The sequence below is a fragment of the Miscanthus floridulus genome, chromosome 5 (assembly GCF_019320115.1).
Source record: "Miscanthus floridulus cultivar M001 chromosome 5, ASM1932011v1, whole genome shotgun sequence".
NCBI classification, from domain to species: Eukaryota; Viridiplantae; Streptophyta; class Magnoliopsida; order Poales; family Poaceae; genus Miscanthus; species Miscanthus floridulus.
The window spans coordinates 63135035-63157970 of record NC_089584.1 but is presented as its reverse complement, the minus strand read 5'-3'; the positions used below and the strand labels follow the sequence as shown (position 1 = coordinate 63157970).

General features: G+C 48.2%; 2 protein-coding genes across 2 annotated transcripts in view; one reads left to right on the top strand and one right to left on the bottom strand.

The window, feature by feature from the left end:
* The first annotated feature begins 1026 nt into the window (after nucleotides 1–1026).
* LOC136454705 (uncharacterized) lies at nucleotides 1027–1853 on the top strand. Its single transcript, XM_066455031.1, has 2 exons — nucleotides 1027–1731; nucleotides 1827–1853. The coding sequence occupies exons 1-2, from the start codon at nucleotides 1027–1029 to the stop codon at nucleotides 1851–1853; spliced, it is 732 nt and encodes a 243-aa protein (XP_066311128.1).
* Nucleotides 1854–9408: 7555 nt separating this feature from the next.
* The window catches only part of LOC136454704 (uncharacterized), a 36525-nt gene continuing 22997 nt past the window's right edge, over nucleotides 9409–22936 (bottom strand). Inside the window, exons 2-3 of the mRNA XM_066455030.1 lie at nucleotides 9512–9628; nucleotides 9409–9413 (exon numbers count right to left, since the gene is read on the bottom strand). Coding sequence (XP_066311127.1) covers nucleotides 9409–9413; nucleotides 9512–9628 — 122 coding nt within the window. The remainder of the gene's footprint in view (nucleotides 9414–9511; nucleotides 9629–22936) is intronic.

Genomic DNA, 22936 nt, shown 5'->3' with positions numbered 1-22936 from the left:
TTGGTCCTTCCATATGGGAATGGGCAATATTCCAAAGACCCCCCTCCTCTCCACCTATAAAAGGAGGCTCCCCTCTCCACATCCATCAATCATTAACACAAGATACACAATGTAGCAAGAAGAGGAGGAGCCCCACTTTCATATCTTAGCTCTTCAGTTTAGGGAGTGAGTGAGGAAGAGAAAGAGATGGAGAAGTACTAGAATTGTTGGCTACCTCCATTTGTGTACTTGGGGCCCCTTGTATACATAGCAGAAGGAATGTCGGGAATGTTGGCTCCCTCATTACTTATACCTTGGCGAATCTATTACTATTTGGAGTGCAAAGGTTCATGTTCTTCTAGGGCGGTGAGCTCTTACTTTAAGTTAGTCTTGTTTACTATTTACTTGCATGTTCATCGTCCATCCCCGTGGTGGATACTCTAGTAGAGGGCTCCTGATAAAGACGGATAATCCTGTACGGCGCTAGAGTAGTAGTCGATAGCGTAGACGTGTTGTCTAGGCTAGAGGCTACCTTCATTTGCCTCGTTCCCTATAGTTGAGGGGTAGATGGCAGGTGGTGATAGCCCTGTCAATCCCTTGTAATCCCCCATGTTCGGGTTCAGCATAGAGCTATAGGTCAGCAACGCTTGGCAAACCAAGTGTTACCTGGTGCTTGAAGCAAGTCTATAGTGGTAAAGCTATCTTAGCTTAGGATCTCTATCCTTAGAAAATCTCACTACCCGAGCTATCCTTCTTGTTACCTTAGTTGTGCTAGCTAAGAGACTTTTACACATCCATTCCTCATGGAAATATGATACCCTGAATACTTTCGGGTGAAATGCTACAATGGTAATTCCGTGCGCTTGCGGATTATTTCTATATGCGTTAAGAAATACCAACAGGGTTGACCAAGATGAGAAGAAGGATGAGGATAAAAAGAAAAAGTGTGTGGCATTTAGGGCTAGCACATCATCCAAGAATTAGGGCAAAGAAAAGAAGGAAGAATCAAGTGATGATGAAGAAGCTAGTGACTTTGACATGGAATCCATGGCTCTATTTGTGAAGAACTTTAGCAAGTTCATGAAGAAGAAGGGCTATAAGTCAAGAAAGAGAAGGGACAATTTCAAGAACAAAGATCAAGTGAGAAGGTGCTTTAGATGCAAGAGCAAGGATCACATCTTGGCGGATTGTCCATACAATAGTGACAATGAAGAGGATGAAAAGAAGAAAGAAAAGGAGAAGGAAAAGAAAGAGAAGAAGATGTCATTCAAGAAGAAGAAGAAGAAGATAGGTGGCTCTTATGTGGTGACTTGGGATAGTGATGCTTCTTTAGATAGTGATGAGTCTAGTGATGATGAGAAGACATCCAAGAAGAAGGCACTTGCAAGTATCACCGTCAACAACAAGCCTTCGCTCTTCGAAACACCATCATGCTTCATGGCTAAGTCCTCTAAGGTAAAATATGATGAAAGTGATGGTGATGATTGTGAAAGTGGTGATTGTGGGACTGTTAATGATGAGGAGTACTCAAAGGAGGTCCTCATGGACATGATGGAACAAGCTCATGAGTGTCTTGAGCTAAAGAGCAAGGAGTGCAAAGACTTGTGCAAGAAATACAAATCTCTTGAGCAAACCTTTGATGAGCTAAATGCTACTCATAAGAGGCTAATGGAAGCCCATGAGAAGCTTGGCAAAGCTCACTCTAAGCTTGAAAAGGCCCACTCCTCTCTCCTAGAGAAAGACAAGCATAAGGTTGTTTTATCATGTGACGTGGGCTTGACTTGTGATATTATTGATGAATCTTTCTACAAGCCTATTGTTGTAACTCCTATGAACCCTTCTTGTAGCACTACTACTTCCACCTTATCTACTAATGATGGTCTCACTTGTGATGCCTCACTAATGGTTGAGAATGAGACTCTCAAGAAGGAGGTAAATGAGCTCATTTACGCCTTAGGCAATGCCTATGGTGGTGAGGCCTGCTTGCTAAAGTGCTTGGGTAGCGAAAGATTTTCTCTCAACAAAGAGGGATTAGGCTATAACCCCAAGAAAGGCAAGGTGTCCTTTGCTCCTCACAAGACTAATTTTGTGAAGAACAATGTTCGGTTTTGTAATAGAGTGCAAGCAAGTTGGGCACCTAGAACAATATTGCAAGAACAAGAACAAGACTACTAATGTATCCTTAATTAAGTTTGATTCTTGTTATTTGCTTACCAAGGGTGTGAATGGTGTGCATGCTAAGTTTATTGGTACACCAATTGTGGGCTCAAAGATGAAAGCCATTTGGGTGCCAAAGACCTTAGTCACTAACCTTTAAGGACCCATGTAAGTTTGGGTACCTAAAAGAATTGATCTTTTATTGTAGGTCAATTACAAAGCCAGAGGAAGGCACTAGGTGCTTGATAGTGGGTGCACACAACACATGACCGGTGATTAAAGAATGATCAATTCAATCAACACTAATGATAGCAATTGTTATGATAGTATCATATTTGGTGACAATAGCAAAGGCAAGGTTAAAGGGCTTGGTAAGATTACAATATCCAATGACTTGAGCATTTCCAATGTGCTACTAGTAGAGAGCTTGAACTTTAACCTATTGTCAGTAGCACAACTTTGTGATCTTGGTTTCAAGTGCATATTTGGTGTGGACGATGTAGAGATCATAAGTTTAGATGGCTCTAACTTGATATTCAAAGGATTTAGATATGAGAATTTATACTTGGTTGATTTCAATGCTAGTGAAACTCAATTGTCAACATTTTTGCTCACTAAGTCTAACATGGTTGGTTATGGCATGAAGGCTTGGTCATGTTGGAATGAAACAATTGAACAAATTGATTAAGCATGATCTAGTAAGAGGCTTGAAAGATGTCACATTTGAGAAGGATATGCTATGTAGTGCATGTCAAGCCAGAAAACAAGTTGGCAACACACATCCTAAGAAGAGCATCATCAGCACATCTTAGGCATTTGAGTTATTGCACATGGATTTGTTTGGACCAACAACATATACTAGTATTAGTGGAAACAAATATGGATTTGTGATAGTGGATGATCTCACTAGATACACTCAGGTCTTCTTTCTTGTTGATAAGAGTGATGTTGTCGGTGCGAAAAGTGACCAACATGTAAAGATTTGTAGTTTTGCCGTACATTGTGATTGGATGTGGCCTAGCACTCAATGACACATGGTTTATACTGGTTCAGGCAACGTGCCCTATGTCTAGTTTGAGTCAATCGGTGACTTTATTCCTGAGAATAGGTGCTTGAAGTTTGCTGTGGAGTTACAAACGAGAAGAAGTAAGATGGGGGTATCAGAGGTCCGGTCGGACTCTGGACCGAAGGGCCAAGAGTGACGGGAGCTCCAACGTGTGCTATGTGTTTGAACGTATGCTCTATTTGGCTTTAGAGTTCTAGAGCCAAGCAGAGAGAATCAGAGTGATCCATCTGTTGTTTGTTGGGATCGTTCGAATCGTCATTCGAATCCTTTTGGAGAGAGTGCATCCTCTTTTATAGATGAAGGGGATGGCTTTACAAGAGAGAGTGTGAGAGAAGGAGTGTGTGTGTGTGTGTGCTACCTAGTCTTGTTGCCCATGCCATCGGGTATAAGGTGGTTTGTCGATGCCCACAATAATGTTGATGGCCAGATGCATGTGGTCGGTTCCACTTCGTTCTTCTGGTATGGCAAATGTCGGCGCCTACCATACTGTAGGATAAATGTTGGTATCCATAACATTGTTCACGTTCTAACAAGTCTGGAAGGTTGCAGAGCACCCTTCTGACATGACCTAACAGTACTGTCCTACAGGTGTGTAGGGTACGGTCCTCGGTATTGTGGTTGACTTGAGAGCCCTATCTTACTTGCTCTACCTGATTCTTTGGGTTCTTACCGAGTGGGCATCCCCGTTCGGTCGTTTCCTAGTTGGCTCCGACCGCGCTAGTCAAAGAAGAGCTATAAGCAGAGGTTTGGTGTACTCCCGATCAGAGAGTCGGGTCGGAGTTGGGAGCGAGCGTTGTCCTCTCCTTGGCCAGGCCTTCCAATCAGAGAGGCAGGCGGAGTTAGAAGTGAGCGCCGTTTCTCCTTGGTCAGGCCTTCTAGTCAAAGAGAAGGGACAAAGTCAGACAACAGCATTGTCCTCTCCTTGGCCATGCCTTCCGATCGGAGAGGCGGGCCGAAGTCAGAAGCGAGCGCTGTTCCTCCTTGGCCAGGCCTTCTGGTCAGAGAGGTGGGCTAGAGTCAAAAGCGAGTGTCGTTCCTCCTTGGCCATGCCTTTCGGTAAGAGACTAGATCACCCTTCTACACTATCATTAGGTTTTTGGGGTAGCCCAGGAGTTGTGCATCGTTCGCAACGTCGTCTGCTAGGCTGAGCTTTTGCTGAGAAGTAGGTCCATGAGGGACCCCAGGTTTATGAACCCGACAAGAGCCCCTGAGCCCCCAGGAGATTCAGGTAGAATCGTCTGGGGGATTTTCGTTTTGACAGCGAGTGCGCACGAGCGCACCCGCGGGTGTAGCCCCCGAGCCCCTGGGTGATTCGGGTAGAATCATTTGGGGTTTTTTTGTTTTCCTAGCGGGGGAATTTTTGTTTTGACAGTGGGTGCGCTCAAGCGCACCCGTGGATGTAGCCCCCGAGCCTACGTCCAACTAATGAGTCGGTTGGAGGCTGAGCATCTTGGTACTCTTTTCTGGGGCCACAAACTATCGTTCGGGGTGTTCACCCATGTTTGTCCTGCTCGTGGTCAGTTCATTTCCTGAGTCGGTGTCGAGCGACCTAAGCCCCGTTCGGCTTGGTAGGGGTTGGTCTAGTTCCATGCATTACCCTGTCCATGGTTTCCACAACCGGAGGGGTTGAGCTAACGTTGCTTGCCTCAATGGCTCGAGCGATGCGCTCAGTGAGCTCGCTAATGGGCATGTTTGAGTGAAATCTAGGGCTGTTGTTCGCGATGGGATCAGCATAGCCCTCATTTGGCATTCCACTGCTCCTTAACCCATGTCTTGGCAGATGCCCGGGTCATTCTGGAGACCAACTCAGGTGGCCCAGAGGCTTCTCCTCGATGGAGATTCTGTGGGCATGGCTCGAGGTTACGATCAAACGAGAAGGTTGAGATGACCCTATCTGCTTCTGGGCAGATTGGACGAGGGCCACTGGGGCTCATCTACATTTCACCCCTGGCTCTATTTAATGTGAGGCAGACTCAAGCCCTTTGTGGACCGGCCTTCAAACCTCGGTCGGTCATTGCTCATGTCGAATGAGGCAACTTCTGCTTCGTGACGCAACACAGAGCGTTTGTGATGCATTTAACTCCATATGCGATGCTTCGGATGTATGGGATGAATGAATGAATGTGTGAATGAATGTGCAAATGCGTGTATGAGAATGGATGAATGAATGAATGATCATGTATTAGAAAAAATAAAGTAAGAGGGATCGGTAGAGTTACCTTGATGACTGGATTGACAGGCTTGAGGAGTTTTTACCGGATATGTCCAAATGGGATCCGTGTACATCATTCATGATGGAGTTGGCATGGCCCATATGGGGCATCCCTCTGCTCCTTACCTATCTCTTGGCATTTGCTTGAGCTATCTGATCGACTCAAGAAGCCCGTTGGTCTCTCCTGGGCGGAGATCCTGTTGTTGGGCCCTTCCAAGTCCTGCCTAGGAAGGCAAAGGGCCACCTATGTGTGGTGCACCTTGTTTCCTACGCCTGGTGTGCAGTAGTGGTGGGCCATGTCTAGGCCATGTCCTGTCTAACTAGGCACCATCTCGTTGGGCAGGGCGCATCCCATCAGTCAGGACGTGTGCTGTCGTATTCCCATTCACATTGAATAGGGGAAGGGAGAGGTGTTTTCGCCCCAATCCTTCACCTTTCTCTAACTACTGCATCTCCTCCTCAAATAGGGGAAGTGAGAGGGTCTTCATCCCATTCCTTCGCCTATTCTCCAACTGCCGCCTCTCCTCCTTTCCTTCTCGCCAAGTGTGCTCGTGTGCCGCGGTGGTTCCTAAGTGAGAGAGGGTAAAGTGAGGGAGAGAACTCATAGATCTGTTCTTGAATCTGGAGCGCAATGTCAAGCTAGAGGCCATCGAACATGGATGAGACGGTGCTAGACACCTTCACCTAGAAGGGGTTGCTTCTGCCGAAGGAGGTGGCGCACTGGAGGGCTCCTACGGGGGAGGCTTTCCCGCAACCTTGGGCTAGTGAGGTCGTCTCCTTCCTCGCCTTCCATGAGCATGAGCTAGGATACCCCATGCACTGGTTCCTACGAGGGCTCCTCAATGAGTGGGGCCTAGAACTATAGCACCTCAATCCGACTAGGGTGCTGCACATTGCTGGCTTCATCACCGTTTGAGAGGCCTTCCTCAGGATGGAGCCGCACGTGGACTTCTTTCGGTGGATCTTCATCGGGCGAGCCTTGTCGGAGGGGAAGCCGGCCAGGACCGCGCCAGTAGGTGGCTTCGCCCTATAGAAGAAGCCTAGTGTGTTGGGCTCCTACCCTACCTACACCCCCTACAACTCCAATCAGGGGTGGCATGGGGAGTGGTTCTACATCAGGAACTCGGTGGACACGCCATTCCCATCGTTCACTGGTAGAAGACCAGAGAGGCGGAAGAGCTAGTCATGGGGGCCCTCCAGCTGGCAGAATAAGCTGGGGATCATCGTGGCGAAGCTCTAGAAGCTATTGTAGCATAGCCTCGACGGGGTGCGGGTGTTCCACACCTTCTTCCACCATTGGGTCGCTCCGCTGGTGGAAAGGACACGGCCGATGTGGCTGTACTCTAGCCCGACGGACCCCGACCGCACGTTGCTGGTGGAGTTGGCGAAGGACGAAGTCTGGAGCTAACTCGACTGGGTGCTGCAACTAAAGGCCCAGGAGACCCTTGAAGGAAAGCCCAGACCTCTCCACGCCGGGAAGCTACTGAATTTGGTACATTCTCCTCTCCTTATTCCACGTCCCTTTTGATCTTGCTCTCCTATAATTTGACTTCAAGTCATCCATTTCGTAGGGACTTACCGGTCATAAATCCTGGCCACATGTTCCAAAGGGGCCAGAGGGCGTAGCTCGGTAGGCTGCCCTAAAGGAGGCGACGGTCATGAAGAAGAAGAAGAGAGCTAAGAAGGCTCGGAGGAAGCACGGGAAGAAGATGGAGATCACCTGGTGGGTGTGGGCCGGTGAGAATTGGAGCGACATCGAGGCGGAACTCAAGTCGGAGGATCCCATGGAGCTGGGTAGCGACACGAGGTCCTCTGAGGATGGAGACTAGGACATTGTTGCAACCTCGTTGGAGCATTGCGAGCCTATGGCCATGTCTGCCAGCGCCGGGTGGGATGTGGGGAGGCACGGCGATGTTCCCGCACCAAGGAAGCGTGCCACGAGCTCGGACACCATTGGCGAGTAGGAGGTGAAGCGGATGCGGTCGCCGCACCCTTCGAAGGCATCGCTAGTCTTGTCCCCACCTACTCCGGGCACAGTGGGGCAGGCTAGGTGGTCGAAGGAGTGGACTCGCACCCTGCATCATCGGTGCCGGCGCCAGCACATGACCCACAATGGGGGGACACCCCGCCAGCTGCTTCGGTTGGCGCGCCTCGAGCCGATGATCACGGTGACTCGCGGGCTGATTGGGAGCCGATCGGGTCGACTTCCGCCCCCTCCCCCCCGGTCGAGGTGAGGGGGCGTGGCTAGCGACCTATGAGCGGCCCTCGTTCGGCAGGCCCATTGCCATCAGGTCGAGGCTTTAGAGCCCTGCCGCTTATGTCTCGATATGCTTTCTTTGTTTCTTTTTTATCTCATAGTTGAGTTTTTGGAGTGTGACTGACCTATACTTTTTCGACAGCGGCCAGACACTAACGGGGTTGAGCATCACCCCACCTCCCGTGCAGGAGGAGTGGAGGCCTAGCTTGCAGCATGTCACGACGAGCGGCCAGGAGAGTAGGGTGAAGGCGGTGCGACCTTCTCCTCCAGGGGCTACGTGTAGGGTTATGAGGATGCTACGCTAGCCGGAAAACAAAAATTTCGACCTCATAAACCAAGATCTACTGCTAGTTATAGATCATAGGATTACCACTAAACACGCAGGTGCAGCAGAAGTGACTCGATGTAGTCGAACGCATCGTAGCAGTGTCGTGCAGTTGCAAGGTCGTCTGTCCCCTTCATGCGGATCGTCCTTGTGCTCCAGATGCAGCACCTCCGAGGTATCCACATGTACAGGGAGGAAGTGTTGTGTCTCCGGACTGCTAGGTCCGTGAGGAGCAGTAGGCGTGGGCGTAGCATGGGCAGCGGCGGCTACCAAAAGGCGTGGATTACCTAGCCCCGTTGCCCACCCCACATATTTATAGGCATCCCCAATGAGCTCCCGAGTTGGAGGCCCATTAGTAACCCTAAGCCTTGTCTAATTCGGATCCAATCTGATCTAGGCTTCCAGCCCCTTAAGCGTGCGACCCTATGGGTTCACGCACACATAGACATGGCCCGAGTACTCCTACTTGGCCATTAGTTGATAGCGGCCTCTAGCAAGGCATGTCAACTCCTATGTGTATGCAAAGATCATATCAAACGAACCACCACTAAACCACATACTTGTTATTCCCTTGCCTCATGATATTTGGTCCAACTCATAGGTTAACACTTAACCCAAGCATGACCATGCATTTCTTGATCTAATCATTAGAGTGATCCAGTGATATCTCTCTCATATAGAGAGGGGCAAATTCCATCTTGATTGTTTATGTCTCATAGCATGTTTCCCGATAAACCCGAAAACCACCTTTATAACTACCCTGTTACGAAGTAGCGTTTGATAGTCCCTGAGTAGGTCGTTTCACATCTTGAATACATACAACAATCTTAGGTCTAAGGACATAACGTACATGATGTGAATAGAGATAATAACAACATCTCATGTTGGGTCAGTCCAGCCCCATGTCATACATGTGCCCACATTATTAGTTTGACATCTCCATGTCTATGACTTGTGAAACATAGTCATCAACTAATAATGTGCTGATCCATTATTCATGTGTGTCCTCACATGAACTCTGACCAGGGACAACATTAGAATAACCATTCAAGTAAAAGAGTTTCACAAACAATTCATATAATTGCTAATCGATACAGGTTGTCTATAATGGAAATTCAATGAACTCATAATATATCATGGATACAAGGCAATATAATCATCTCTATGATTATCTCTAGGGCATACTCCCAACAATCTCCCACTTGCACTAGAGTTAATCTCGAAGATATCTAATACCCATAGCTCTTATGTGCGCCTCATGCTTAGGTTGTGGAAGAGCCTTTGTCAAAGGATCTGCAACATTCAAATCTGTGTGTATCTTGCACATCTTGATCTCATCTCATCTAACAAACTCTCGAATGAGGTGAAATTTCCATAGTACATGTTTGCTCTTTTGGTGATTCCTTGGCTCCTTAGCCTGTGCAATTGCCCCATTGTTGTCACAATGTAGATTCAATGGGCTAGACGCATTCAGAAACACACCAAGTTCAATGAGGAACCTCCTCATCCAAACACCTTCCTTTGCAGCTCCAGAAGCTGCAATGTACTCGGCCTCTATTGTAGAATCGGTCACCGTCTCCTGCTTGGAACTTTTCCAACTTACAGCACCACCATTTATTGTGAACACAAAACCTGATTGAGACTGAATCATCTGTGTCAGTTTGGAAGCTAGCATCGGTGTAACCATTTACAACGAGCTCCTCCTTACCTCCATAGATTAGGAACACATCTTTAGTCCTTCTCAAGTACTTAAGAATGTTTTTAACAAGTGTCCAGTGACTCTCTCCTAGATCAGCTTGGTACCTGCTCGCAACACTTAGAGCATATGAGACATCTGGGCGAGTACATATCATGGCGTACATAATGGAACCAACTGCCAAGGCATATGGAACCTTACTCATGTGCTTCTGCTCATCAGTTGTCGAAGGACACTGTTTATCGCTAAAGCGCATACCATGTGAGATAGGCAAGAACCCTTTCTTGGACTGTTCCATGTTGAATCGTTTCAACACCTTGTCAATGTACGTATCTTGGCTTAATCCTATAAGCCTCTTCGATCTATCTCTATAGATCTTGATGCCCAAAATGTATGCTGCTTCTCCTAAATCCTTCATAGAAAAATTATTATTTAGTGAAGTCTTTACGGATTGCAACATAGGAATGTCATTCCCAATCAATAATATGTCATCCACATACAAGATCAGAAATACAACAGCGCTCCCACTTTCCTTCTTGTAAACACAAGGTTCTTCTTCATTCTGACGGAAGCCAAACCCTTTGACCACTTCATCAAAACGAATGTTCCAACTCTGAGATGCTTGCTTTAACCCATAAATGGATTTCTGAAGCTTGCAAATTTTCCAGCATTGTTTGGATCAACAAAACCTTCGGGCTATATCATATACACGTCCTCATCCAAATTCCCATTTAGAAAGGTTGTTTTAACATCCATCTGCCATATCTCATAATCGAAATAAGCAGATATTGCTAGAATGATCCGGATAGATTTAAGCATCGCTACCGGCGAGAAAGTCTCATCGTAGTCAATTCCTTAAACTTGCCAAAAACCCTTTGCAACAAGTCGATCTTTATAGATGTGAATGTTTCCATCCATAACCTTTTTCTTTTTATAGATCCATTTGCACTCTATGGGTCTAACCCCATCAGGCGGGTCAACCAAGTTCCAAACTTGATTGTTTCCCATGGAATCTATCTCGGATCTCATGGCACTTTGCCATTTCTCGGAATCTAGGTCCATCATTGCTTCCGCATAAGTCGCAGGTTCGTCATCGTCTAACAATAACAAATCCCCACGCAACTCATGGATTCTTGTTGACCTTCGTGGTTGTGGTGGTGTTTCTATTGCCACGGGTATCTCAACTTGTTCTGCTACATTAGCATCACTCGTAGAGTCCTTCCCAACTGGCTCATCTTGAACTTCTTCAAGATACACCTTCTATCCACTTTTCTCTCTTTTGAGAAACTCTTTCTCTAAGAAAACACCGTTCCGAGCAACAAACACTTTGCCCTCTGATTGGTTGTAGAAGTAATACCCTAAAGTTTCCTTCGGATATCCCATGAAAAAGCATTTGTCTAATTTGGGTGTTAGTTTATCTATCATAAGTCGTTTGACATAAACTTCACAACCCCAAATTTTTAGAAAATACAAACTAGGACTCTTACCAGTCCACATCTCATGTGGTGTCTTAACTACTGACTTAGATGGTACCCTATTCAATGTGAAAGCGGCTGTTTCTAGAGCGTATCCCCAAAATGATAACGGTAGGTCTGACTGGCTCATCATAGACTGAACCATGTCCAACAAAGTCCGATTACGTCGCTCGGACACGCCATTTCTCTGAGGTGTTCCAGGTGGCATAAGTTGTGGAACAATTCTGCAACTCTTTAGATGATTGCTAAACTCGTGGCTCAAATATTCGCCTCCACAATCAGATCGCAAAGCCTTAATTTTCTTGCCACGTTGATTCTCTACTTCACTCTAAAACTCCTTGAACTTTTCAAATGTCTCAGACTTATGTTTCATTAAGTAGACATAGCCATATCTACTAAAGTCATCAGTGGAGGTTATGAAGTATTGGAATCTGCTTCTTGCTGTCGTACTCATTGGTCCGCACACATCAGTATGTATGAGTTCCAACAAGTCTGTCGCCCCTCTCAGGAAAACCTGTGAAAGGCGTCTTGGTCATCTTGCCCAGCAGGCAAGCCTCACATGTCTCATATGATTCAAAATCAAACGAAGTTAAAAGCCCATCAGAATGGAGCCTCTTCATGCGATTCTCACTTATATGACCTAAATGACAATGCCACATATAGGTAGGACTTAACTCACTAAGCCGAGGCCTTTTAGCACTTATATTATAGACAGGAGCATCTTCAAGATTTAAAATAAATAACCCATTCACAATGGATGCAGAAGCCACAAACATGTCATTTTTAGAGATCACACAACCATTGTCTTTACTCGCAAATGAATAACCATCCTTCATCAAACATGAAGGTGACACAATGTTTTGACTTAAACTAGGAACAAAATAACAATTATTCAACTCCATAATAAATCCTGACGGGAGGTGGAGTTGCATCGTCTCGACGTTCAACGTAGCAACTCTTGCATTATTGCCCACGTGGAAATCAACTTCTCCCTTTTCCACGCTTCTACTTCTTATCATTCCCTGCATCGTATTGCAAATATGAGCAACCGATCTGATATCAAATACCCAAGAATTAATATAAGATTAGCAAGGAAAATGTTCGTAACATAAACAACAAGTGTACAAGCTGTGGGAGTACCTTTACTGCCGCGATCCTTTATGGATTCCAGGTACAGCTTGCAGTTCCTCTTCCAGTGACCTTTCCCATGACAATGAAAGCACTCAGCATTAGTAGGTGGTCCAGCCTTGGGCGCAGGTGGGTTTGGCTTAGAGATCTCATCTTTAGCCTTGCCCTTTTTCTTCTTCCAAGAATTGCCCTTCTTCTTAAACTTGGGCTTGTTTTGGACCGCCATCACATGTCTCCTGCCAGCACCTTTCTTGATATCAGCCTCTGCTATTTTAAGCTTGCCACATAATTCATTCCAGCCCTTCTCCGCCCCATGCATATGGTAGTTCGTGATGAAATTTCCATAGCTGGGCGGAAGAGACGCGAGAATAAAATTAGTAGCTAATTCAGGGCCAATTGGGAAGCCCAGCTTCTCCAACCTCTGAGTGTAACCAACCATTTTGATCACATGTGGCCCAACTGTTGTGCCCTCTGCTAGCTTGGTTTCAGCAAAAGCTTTTGAGACATTGAACCTTTCAGTCCTGGCTTGAGTCTAGAACATATCATTGAGCGCCACGATCATATCGTGCGCTGCATGGTTATTGTCAAACTGCAACTGCAGATCTGGTTCCATACAAGCAAGCATAAGCCAACTCACTTCAACATCAGCATCACATGCTTTCTTGTAAGTGTTTTTCTCTACAGCTGGTGCATTATCAGCAGGCTCATCTAGTAATGGGGTATCTAGAATTTCTTCCTTTTTCTCAGCCCTAAGAACAATTCTCAGGTTGCGGATCCAATCCGCATAGTTTGTTCCATTCAACTTATCTTTCTCAAGAATTGAACGCAAAGTAAATGGTTGATTGCTAGGTGCCATTTATCTACAACAAAAGTAATGCAAAATACTAAGACAATGTATCCAAGATAGAGTAAACAATATTAAACCTTTAATAGAATCTACTCCCACTAAAATCAATATCCCTCTCTTGAAATTTAGTGATTCAAGACCCACGACTAACAAGTCTACTAGTGAGCTTTAGCATCACCGCTAGAAGACATGGTAGATTGGTAAGCAACTCTTTGCTAATCATATCACATATGACTCTTGTTGTTGGGTAGCATCTCTATGCTTTGGTGCCCAACTACTCATGCTCCAAGGTCCCTAACCGTTAGGATGACCTTGTCCAAGTAACCAACCCTTCTGCTGTAAGTATCCGATACAAACCTGTCTAGTCAAGGAAAATCAGTGGCACCCTAATTTCATAGACCTACCACCGATTGTACAAGACACATGACAGTGCAAGGTTTGGGGAAGCATTTTAACTTAAACATTGCAGAGGGATCGTTCTACTTCACCATTGCATGTAGACAAAAAAATATTATCGCACGTGAAAGTAGAACATAGTAAGAACGGCATTAACACAGATATGACATGGTATAGCCCAATGTTCCTTTGGGGATCTCCATCTCCATCGAACTATTCCTCATGATGATCTCCATCTCCATGATCCATGTATGCCATCCTTCAGTGATGAGTCCACCAAGACTAGCTATCACTAACGCAAGGCAGTGAAGAAGATTACATAGTCGCTGATAGGATCATCACAGTTTGGCACGCAGGCCATTACATCAATTTGACAATATCTTAGTGGCTCCAGCCATATTGTCATACTCACGACATGCAAGCCATGAATTAATTACATACATGCATCACATACACATAAGGGCTATACCAGTCACAAATTCCTGCAAAACAGAGTTAACCGATTCCGACGTCTAATCTTAAAACGCCGAAAACACCATCTTCCCGGCTGTTTTTCGCAAATCTAATTTCAGCGAAACCGGCAAAGCCGGTGAGAATCGGATGTAAAATTGTTTTCTCTACAATTTTCATATAGAATTCGTCTCAATCCGAGGTCGTATGCAAAAGTTATGACTGTTTTACCGAACAACACTTTTTCTCGCACCCCGGCGCCCGGCAGTAGATCCAATCTATCACCGTTGCGCATCACATGCGCTCGGCAATTGACCTAGGTTCGATTCGATCAATTTGATTGATCTCCATCTTACCATGACTGGATTTACATGTATCACTTAACTCGGATGGCGGAATTCCGACCGGTACGAGTAGATCATTACAAGACCAACACGGTAAAATCATGAACCATGATCAGAGACTCATCTACAACCGCGCATATCTCCATACGCACTCATCCGAACCTATAACAACGCAGTAATGGCTCCGATACCACTGTAGGGTTATGAGGATGCTACGCTACCCGAAAAACAAAAATTTCAACCTCATAAACCAAGATCTACTGCTCGTTATAGATCACGGGATTACCACTAGACGCGCAGGTGCAGCGGAAGCGACTCAATGTAGTCGAACACGTCGTAGCAGTGCTGTGCAGTTGCGAGGTCGTCCGTCCCCTTCGTGCGGTTCGTCCTTGTGCTCCAGATGCAGCACCTCCGAGGTATCCACACGTATAGGGAGGAAGTGTTGCGCCTCCGGACTGCTAGGTCCACGAGGAGCAGCAAGCACGGGCGTAGGATGGGCGGCGGCGGCTGCCAAAAGGCGTGGATTACCTAGCCCCATTGCCCACCCCACATATTCATAGGCATCCCTAATGAGCTCCCGAGTTGGCGGCTCATTAGTAACCCTAAGCCTTGTCTAATTCGGATCCAATCTGAACTAGGCTTCCAGCCCCTTAAGCGTGTGACCCTATGGGTTCATGCACACATAGACATGGCCCGAGTACTCCTACTCGGCCATTAGTTGATAGCGGCCTCTAGCAAGGCATGTCAACTCCTATGTGTACGCAAAGATCATATCAAACGAACCACCACAAAACCACATACTTGTTATTCCCTTGCCTCACGATATTTGGTCCAACTCATAGGTTAACACTTAACCCAAGCACGGCCATGCATTTCTTGATCTAATCATTAGAGTGATTCAGTGATATCTCTCTCATATAGAGAGGGGCAAATTCCATTTTGATTGTCTATGTCTCATAGCATGTTTCCCGACAAACCCGAAAACCACCTTTATAACTACCCTATTACGGAGTAGCGTTTGATAGTCCCTGAGTAGGTCGTTTCACATCTTGAATACATACAACAATCTTAGGTCTAAGGACATAACGTACATGATGTGAATAGAGATAATAACGACATCTCACGTTGGGTCGGTCCAGCCCCATGTCATACATGTGCCCACATTATTAGTTTGACATCTCCATGTCTATGACTTGTGAAACATAGTCATCAACTAATAATGTGCTGATCCATTATTCATGTGTGTCCTCACATGAACTCTGACCAAGGACAACATTAGAATAACCATTCAAGTAAAAGAGTTTCACAAACAATTCACATAATTGCTAATCGATACAGGTTGTCTATAATGGAAATTCAATGAACTCATAATATATCATGGATACAAGGCAATATAATCATCTCTATGATTATCTCTAGGGCATACTCCCAACACTACGCCCTCCCAGCCGGTCGCAAGTACGGCGGCAGCGGCGGCGATGGTGTTGGCAGTGATCCCGTTGGCGATGGTGGAGGTTGGGTTGGAGGTGACCCTTGCGACCCCTCCCCCAATAGTTGTGGTGGAAGGGAGGAGGGAGACCGGGCTCCCTGCCTCGCCCGGTGGAGGGACGCATGGCTCACCCTCCTAGTCGGAGCTATCAAGGTCAGGAGGAGACACGACCAGACCAGAGGCAGAACAACCGCTAGCAGGCTGCGAGGTCAAGGAGGTGGAGATCCCCTACCCTAGCGAGGTAGGCACCTGGGTGGAGCCACCGGCCATCCCATCGTCGCAGGAGTTGGCGGTGGTCTAGTCGTCTGCTGGGCCTTCTAGTGGGTTGGGGGCGACCTGCGAGCTAGTGTGGCCCTGCCCCGGTGACCCAAGTAAGGCATGGTTCATACTTTAGGATGAGGAGGAGGTGCAGCTTTGGGACTACTTGGGGGGAGAGGACTCACGATGGAGTCCGATCTCGCCCAAACCAGGGCGAGTCTGGAGGAGGCCTTGGAGCAGGTCAAGGTCGTCCATCAGGCGGTTACGATCGACCTGCCCCACATCATAGAGGTAAGTTTTATGCGTTCGTCCTTGACTCCTTGGTCTCTTGCTGGTTGCCTCAGCATGCTTACTTCTCATTTCATAGGGTCTGGAGGACATGTCAAGCCACAAGTCCCATTTCCTCTGGGAGGAGCATGCTCAGGTGGCCACAATGTCATGGCGGGTCACCGAGCTTGAGCACTAGCTAGAGTCCACCCACCATGAGTCTCAAGACCGAGCGGCCAAGGCGACAGAAGCGCGGGTGGCAGAACTGCTCGTGGTGGAGTGGGTGACCGCCGCTGAGCGAGGACTTGACACGGTGAAGATCCACTAGGCGGAGACCAAGGTGGTGTTCCAGAGTTCCCTAGAGGCTCTGGAGTCAGAGCGGAAGGCCCAGTTAGAGGTCGACCAGGAAGTGCTCGTGCTCTGAGGCTAGATGCTTGGGACGAAGGAGTCGAACGCTCATTTGCGTGAGCCGGTGACTCGACAGGAGGAAGGACTCTCCATCCTTGAGAACACCTGCCTCGGTATGTACCTATTCTGCTTTTGGTTGATGTCTTAGCTTTTCCTTTGCCTTGCTTCTAAGCCTGTCATCCTTCTTCCAAAGTTGGGCGGAAGGGTTAGGTCACTAGAGCGGGACCTAGAGACGGCTAAGGCGATGATTGGTTGGAATGCAGAGGCGCTGGCCAAGTCCCTTGAAGAGCTACATGCTCTCGAGGGTGAGCTCGACCAGATCTGCAACGTCGCCTAGGTCATCATCTCAGAGGTGTTCGAGTCAGCACCGAGCACCAGCATGCCCGCTATCCGACTAGCGGAGGTCCTAGATGAAGTTTGGGTGCTTATCTCTAATGGGATGTTCTATGGGACGTCAGGGGTGCTGACTTCAGTGGCGATGCACCACCCAAACCTGGACTTTGCCACCATCTACAGTGGGTACACCGACGTTTGGAGCCCGGAGGCCATCCATGCGCACGGGGAGGGCTTGCTACCACACGCACAGTTGGTGGCAGAGCAAGTCTCCACGTAATTGGTGATGGAGGCTCCCCGTGCGAGCACGGCTGAAGGCGCGCACCAGGAGGACGTTGCCTAGCCTACGGATGGAGTGGAGCCTAGGTCGAAAGCAAATGTCGTCCCACCTTTGACTGAGCCAAACGTCATCCTGTTGGAGACCGAGAGCCTTTATCTTCGCCGGTCAAGTCGGTAGCCGATGCCGCCAGTCAGCCATAGTAGTATTTAGAGTAGAAAAAGCAGTCAATATATGTAATGGATAAGTTCATGGGGGAGCCCCATGTGTAAACATTTTTGTATCCATGAATACATCAACTTTGTTTTGTGATGGAATTACTTCGTAAGGGGAAGCTTGTCCAATCCGTTCCTTATTTTCACTCTAGCACAACTTTGTTTTTTATTCTTTCTTTTTCGCACCTGCCCATTTGAACCATAGGCTGCAACCTTAAGAACCTAGGCATGGCCCACGAGGCTCAGCTGCTCGTAACCATAGGTCATGGTGGGGTGTGATCGGTTGGAATGTTTAAAGCAAAGTTATATAAGGTAATTAAAGGAACGGACTACCCTTTTGTTCGGGTAAAAAGTATTTACCAAATGATAGTAAAAAAGAGAGGTGGTATCACACCCTCGTGGAGTCCCCAAGCGACCTAGGCCAAAAGTGTTTGGGCCGGGGTGCTTTGTAGGAGCGAACGTTGAATGAAAGAAAGTGGTAAGACTGAATTTTTAGGGGGAAGAAATGACATAACTGTTCGATGTTCCAAGTGTTGGTGAGAATGTCGCCGTTGTCGTCCTTTAGTCGGTAGGTGCCTAGTCAGATCACTTCGATCACCGTATAGGGTCCTTCCCAAGGTGGAGAGAGTTTGTGTTTCTCCTTGGTTGATTGGGTCCTTTGAAGCACAAGGTCTCTAACCTTGAGGATCATTCCTCTGATTTTCCTCTCATGGTACATGTGGAGAGTCTGCTAGTAGCGAGCGGAGTGGATGATGGTTGTCTTGTGGGCCTCCTCGAGCAGGTCGACTGCATCTTGCTAAGCCTCCACGGCTTGGTCATGGTCGAAGGCCTTCACTCTCAGGGCGCCGTGGTCAAGGTCGAAGGGTAGCACTGCTTTAGCTCCATAGGCCTAGGAAGAAGGGTGTGAAACCCTATGGATCAGGTTTGGGTCATTCTTCAGGACTCTAGAGGATTGCTGGGACCTCTGCAACCCATCGCCTCGGCGTTACTTGTTGAGTCAGTCAAAGATGTGTGGGCTTAAGTCCTTGGAGGATCCATACCATTGACACGCTCGACCTGACCAGTTAGTACTGTGGATGTCCGACCGAAGGCCTAGTCGATCCTGATGTCTGTAGTCCATCACTGAAAGTCTAAGGAACTTCTTCCCGATGAAGTTAGGTCTCGTGGTCAGTGATGATACAGTTAGGAACGCCAAACTGGTAGATGATAGTCGAGGTAAGAACTTGACTGCCTCTTCCAAGCAGATGTTGGTGATGGGCTTTGGCCTCTATCCACTTGGTGAATTTGTTGCCACTGCTACGAGTAGGTGAGTGAAGGCCCTCCTGGGCCCTTATTGAAGGGGTCCTACCATGTCCGAGGCCCCTAGGACCATGAATGGCCAAGTGATAGGGGATGGTTGGAAGTCCTGTGCTGGCAAATGAATTTGCCGAGCATAGAACCTAGCATCCTCACACCTTCAGACGACCTCCTCTGCATATCGTAGCATGACAGTCCTAGTAAAAACCTTGGCGAAAAGGCTTTTCTAACCAGCGAGCTCGGGGCCATGTGATGTCCTTAGATTTTGGCATGGACCTCGAGGAGGAGTTGTTTGCCTTGGTCGGTGGGGACGCACTTCATGAGCACTCCTGATGGACTTCGTTTGTAAAGTTGGTTACCGAATGTGACGAACATCTTGGCGTGTTGAGCAATCCATCGTGCTTCAGCCCTTTTAGGTGGGAGAACCTCCTCAAGGAGGTAGGTGAGTAGCGGTGCTCGCTAGTCGGCTTGATCGAGTGCTATCACAGCAACGTCGGTGGGCGTCGTCGTCATGGGGGGCACCGGGGTTGGAGCCCCTGAGCACCGGGTTGGCATCGAGGTGTGTCTGGATCGGACTTCTAGGATGTGGGTAGATGATTTGTGAAGGTCATTGATGAAGACCCCTTCTGGAGATAGAACACGCCTGGCAGCCAATTTTGTGAGAAAATCGGTGGCATCGTTGTCCTTTTGGGGGACATGGTGTAGCTCGATCCCCTAGAATTTGTCCTCGAGCTTGCGCACCTCCTGGTAGTATGCTGTCATGAGGGGGCTTTTGCAAGAGGACTCCTTCATGACCTAGTCGATGACCATTTCCGAGTTATTGTAGACGAAAAGCTGCGTAGCGCCGAGCTCGATGGTGATTTGTAGTCCATTGATGAGGGCCTCGTATTCTGCAGCGTTGTTTGAGGCCAAAAAGTGGAGGCGGATTATGTAGCGGAGCCTACTCCCATTCGGGGAGATCAAAACCACTCCAGCCCCCGAGCTGGGCGCCATTATGGACCCATCGAAGTACATCGTCTAGTACTCATGGATGACATCTGGGGTTGGGAGCTGGACCTCCATCCATTTGGCGATAAAGTCCACAAGAGTCTGAGACTTAATAGCGGTACGGGGGGATATACCTAATGTCGTGGCCCATTAGCTCGAGTGCCCACTTGGAGATTCATCCTGCGGCATCACGGTTGCGGATGATGTCTCCGAGCGAGTATGAAGTGACGACCGAGACTTTGTGGTCGGTGAAGTAGTGCAGGAGCTTCCGGGTCACCATCAGCACGGTCATATAGGAGTTTTTGCACCTAGGGGTACTAGACCTTGGGGTCAGTGAGTACCTCTCCGGATGAAGTATATGGGTCGTGTGGACCTTAAGGTGGTGTCCTAGCTCCTCCCTTCGACGACTAGGGCGGTGCTCACCACGTGGTTGCTTGCCATGATTAGAGGAGGAGGGGTTCTCCCTGTTTCGGGAGCGATGAGGATTGGGGCCGACGTCAGTGATGCTTTGAGGCTCCCTAGAGCCTCCTATGCTTCATTAGTCTACACGATAGCATCCGTCTTTTTGAGAAGCTTGTACAAAGGCATTCCCGTTCGCTAAGCTGGGAGATGAATCGGCACAGGGCGACCAACAGCTGGTGAAGCCTCTATATACCCCTTGATGTTGCATATAGAGCCCATGTTGGAGATGGCCATGATTTTTTTAGGGTTGGCCTCGATGCCCGTGTTTGGACATGATATATCCAAGCAGCTTCCCCTTCGGAACCCCTAAAAACATATTTTTCGAGATTCAATTTGATGTTGAACCTTCGGAGGTTCATGAACGTTGCGGCCAAGTTTGTGATCAGGTCACAAGCTTGAGCCATTTTGACCACTATGTCATCAACATAGATGGCGATTGTTGGTTTTGGCCGCTCAACTTTGTTAGGCTGATCGTGCGGGGTTGATTTGATCGGTGAAGCATTGCTGCATGCACCGTTATAGGTGGTGCTAGCGTTCTTTAGACCAAAAGGCATGGTTACGTAACAGTATGAACCATACAGAGTGATGAATGAAGTCACAAGCTAGTCAGACTCTTTCATCGCGATCTAGTGATAGCCTGAGTAGGCAGCCAGAAAGGAGAGGATTTCGTATCCTGAGGTGGAGTCGACTATCTAGCCTATGCATGGTAAAGGAAAATGGTCCTTCGAACATGCCTTATTGAGGCTAGTATAATCAACACACATTCTCCATTTCCTGGTCTTCTTTTTAACAAGAACAGGATTGGCGAGCCAGTCAGAGTGGTATACCTCTTTGATAAATCCGGCTGCCAGGAGTTTGGCAACCTCCTCACCTATGGCCCTATGCCTCTTGTCGTCAAAGCAACGCAGGCGTTGCTTGGCGGGCTTTGAGCCCGAGATGAGGCATAATGCATGCTTGGTGACCTCTCGTGGTATGTCTAGCATGTCAGAAGGTTTCCATGCAAAGATGTCACGGTTGGCGCATAGAAAGTCGGTGAGCTCACAATCCTATTTGGCCAGGAGCTGGGTCTCGATCCGCACCATCTTGGTTGGGTCGGTGGGGTCGATCCCCACTACCTTGGTCTCCTCGAGTGGGCGGAAGGCAGTCGAGGAGGTTGGCTTGTTGTAGTTCGAAACTACTGGGGTCAACAACTCCCCTAGCCGAGGGAGCTCGGATGAGTTGATGACGGTAGTGGCAAGCTCAAAATGCTCACGGTCACACGTGTAGGCGTGCAAAAAGGTGCTACCCATAGTGATGATGCCGTTCGGTCCTGGCATCTTCAACTTGAGGTAGGTGTAGTTAGGGATCGCTATGAACTTGGCATAGCATGGCCGCCCCCAAGATGGCGTGGTAGGACCCTAGGAAGTCCACCACTTCGAAGGTGAGGACCTCCTAGCAAAAGTTGGCTCGATTGCCAAACATGACAGGTAGGTCGATCTGCCCAAGTGGGTACGCTTGCGTCCCTGGGAACATGCCGTGGAAGGGAGAGCTCACTAGGCAGAGCTTTGTCCGGGGGATGCACATGGCGTCGAGGGTGTCGATGTAGAGGATGTCGAGGCCACTGCCTCTGTCCATCAACACCTTGGTGAGGCGCTTCTTGCAGACGATGGGGTCGATGATGAGCGGGGTAGTGACCTAGTCTAGTGACGTGGTAAGGATGGTCCCCTCTGATCAAAAGTGATCGAAGATTCTAACCAGCGAAGGAAGGAGGGGATGGCCATTTCGGCGATGCATGCCTCTCTGTAGCGCACTTTGTGCTGGCACTTGGAGCAAATGGCATCGGATCCCCCAAAGATCATGATGCATTCGTCAGAGTTAGGAAAACCATCCCCATCCTTGCCCACCACGCCTTCTTTCTTGGTTGCTGCCTCCTTGCCCTTTCCTTCTTTTGGCCCGCTGGCTTGTCGTAGGAAGCGCTTGAGGAGCTCATAGTCCTTGTAGAGGTGCTTGATGGGGTAAGCGTGGTTGGTGCATAGGCTATCCATGAGCTTGTCGAAGTGGTCAGGCAAGCCCTACTAGGGATGCTTGCTCGCGCGATCAGCCACGGCGACCAACGTGGAGTTGGCTAGTCGGCGCTGATCCTTCTTGTTCTTTTTGCCCCTCTGCTTGGAGGGGCCCTTGTCTTGGTCCTCGCGCTTGGCCTTGCCCTTGTTCTAGACTCCATTGAAGACCGCTCTGACCGCCTCCTCGCCGGAGGCATGGTTCGTGGCGACATCAAGCAGGTCACGGGTGGTACAGGGCTTAGGCAGCCAAGCTTGTGGATCAGCGACTCGCAGGTTGTCCCAAAGAGGAATGCGATGATGATGTCTGTGTCGATGACATCAGGAAGGGAGTTGCATCATTTTGAGAACCTATGGATGTAATCCCATAGGGACTCATTAGGCTCCTGTTGGCAGCTCTTGAGGTCCTAGGAATTCCTCGGGCGGACATACGTCCCCTAGAAGTTCCCAACGAAGACCCTCTTGAGGTCCGCCCAATCGCGGATGCTGTCAGGCGGGAGGAATTCGAGCCATGCTCGAACATGCTCCCCCACGCAGATGGGGAGGTGCTAAATGATGAAGTGGTCATCATTC

Coding starts and splice junctions, on each gene's coding strand:
- LOC136454705 (XM_066455031.1), top strand. CDS start 1,027: ATGGCTCTATTTGTGAAGAACTTTAGCAAGTTCATGAAGAAGAAGGGC. Junction 1,732..1,826: donor TAGAGAAAGACAAGCATAAG/GTTGTTTTATCA, acceptor CCCTTCTTGTAG/CACTACTACTTCCACCTTAT.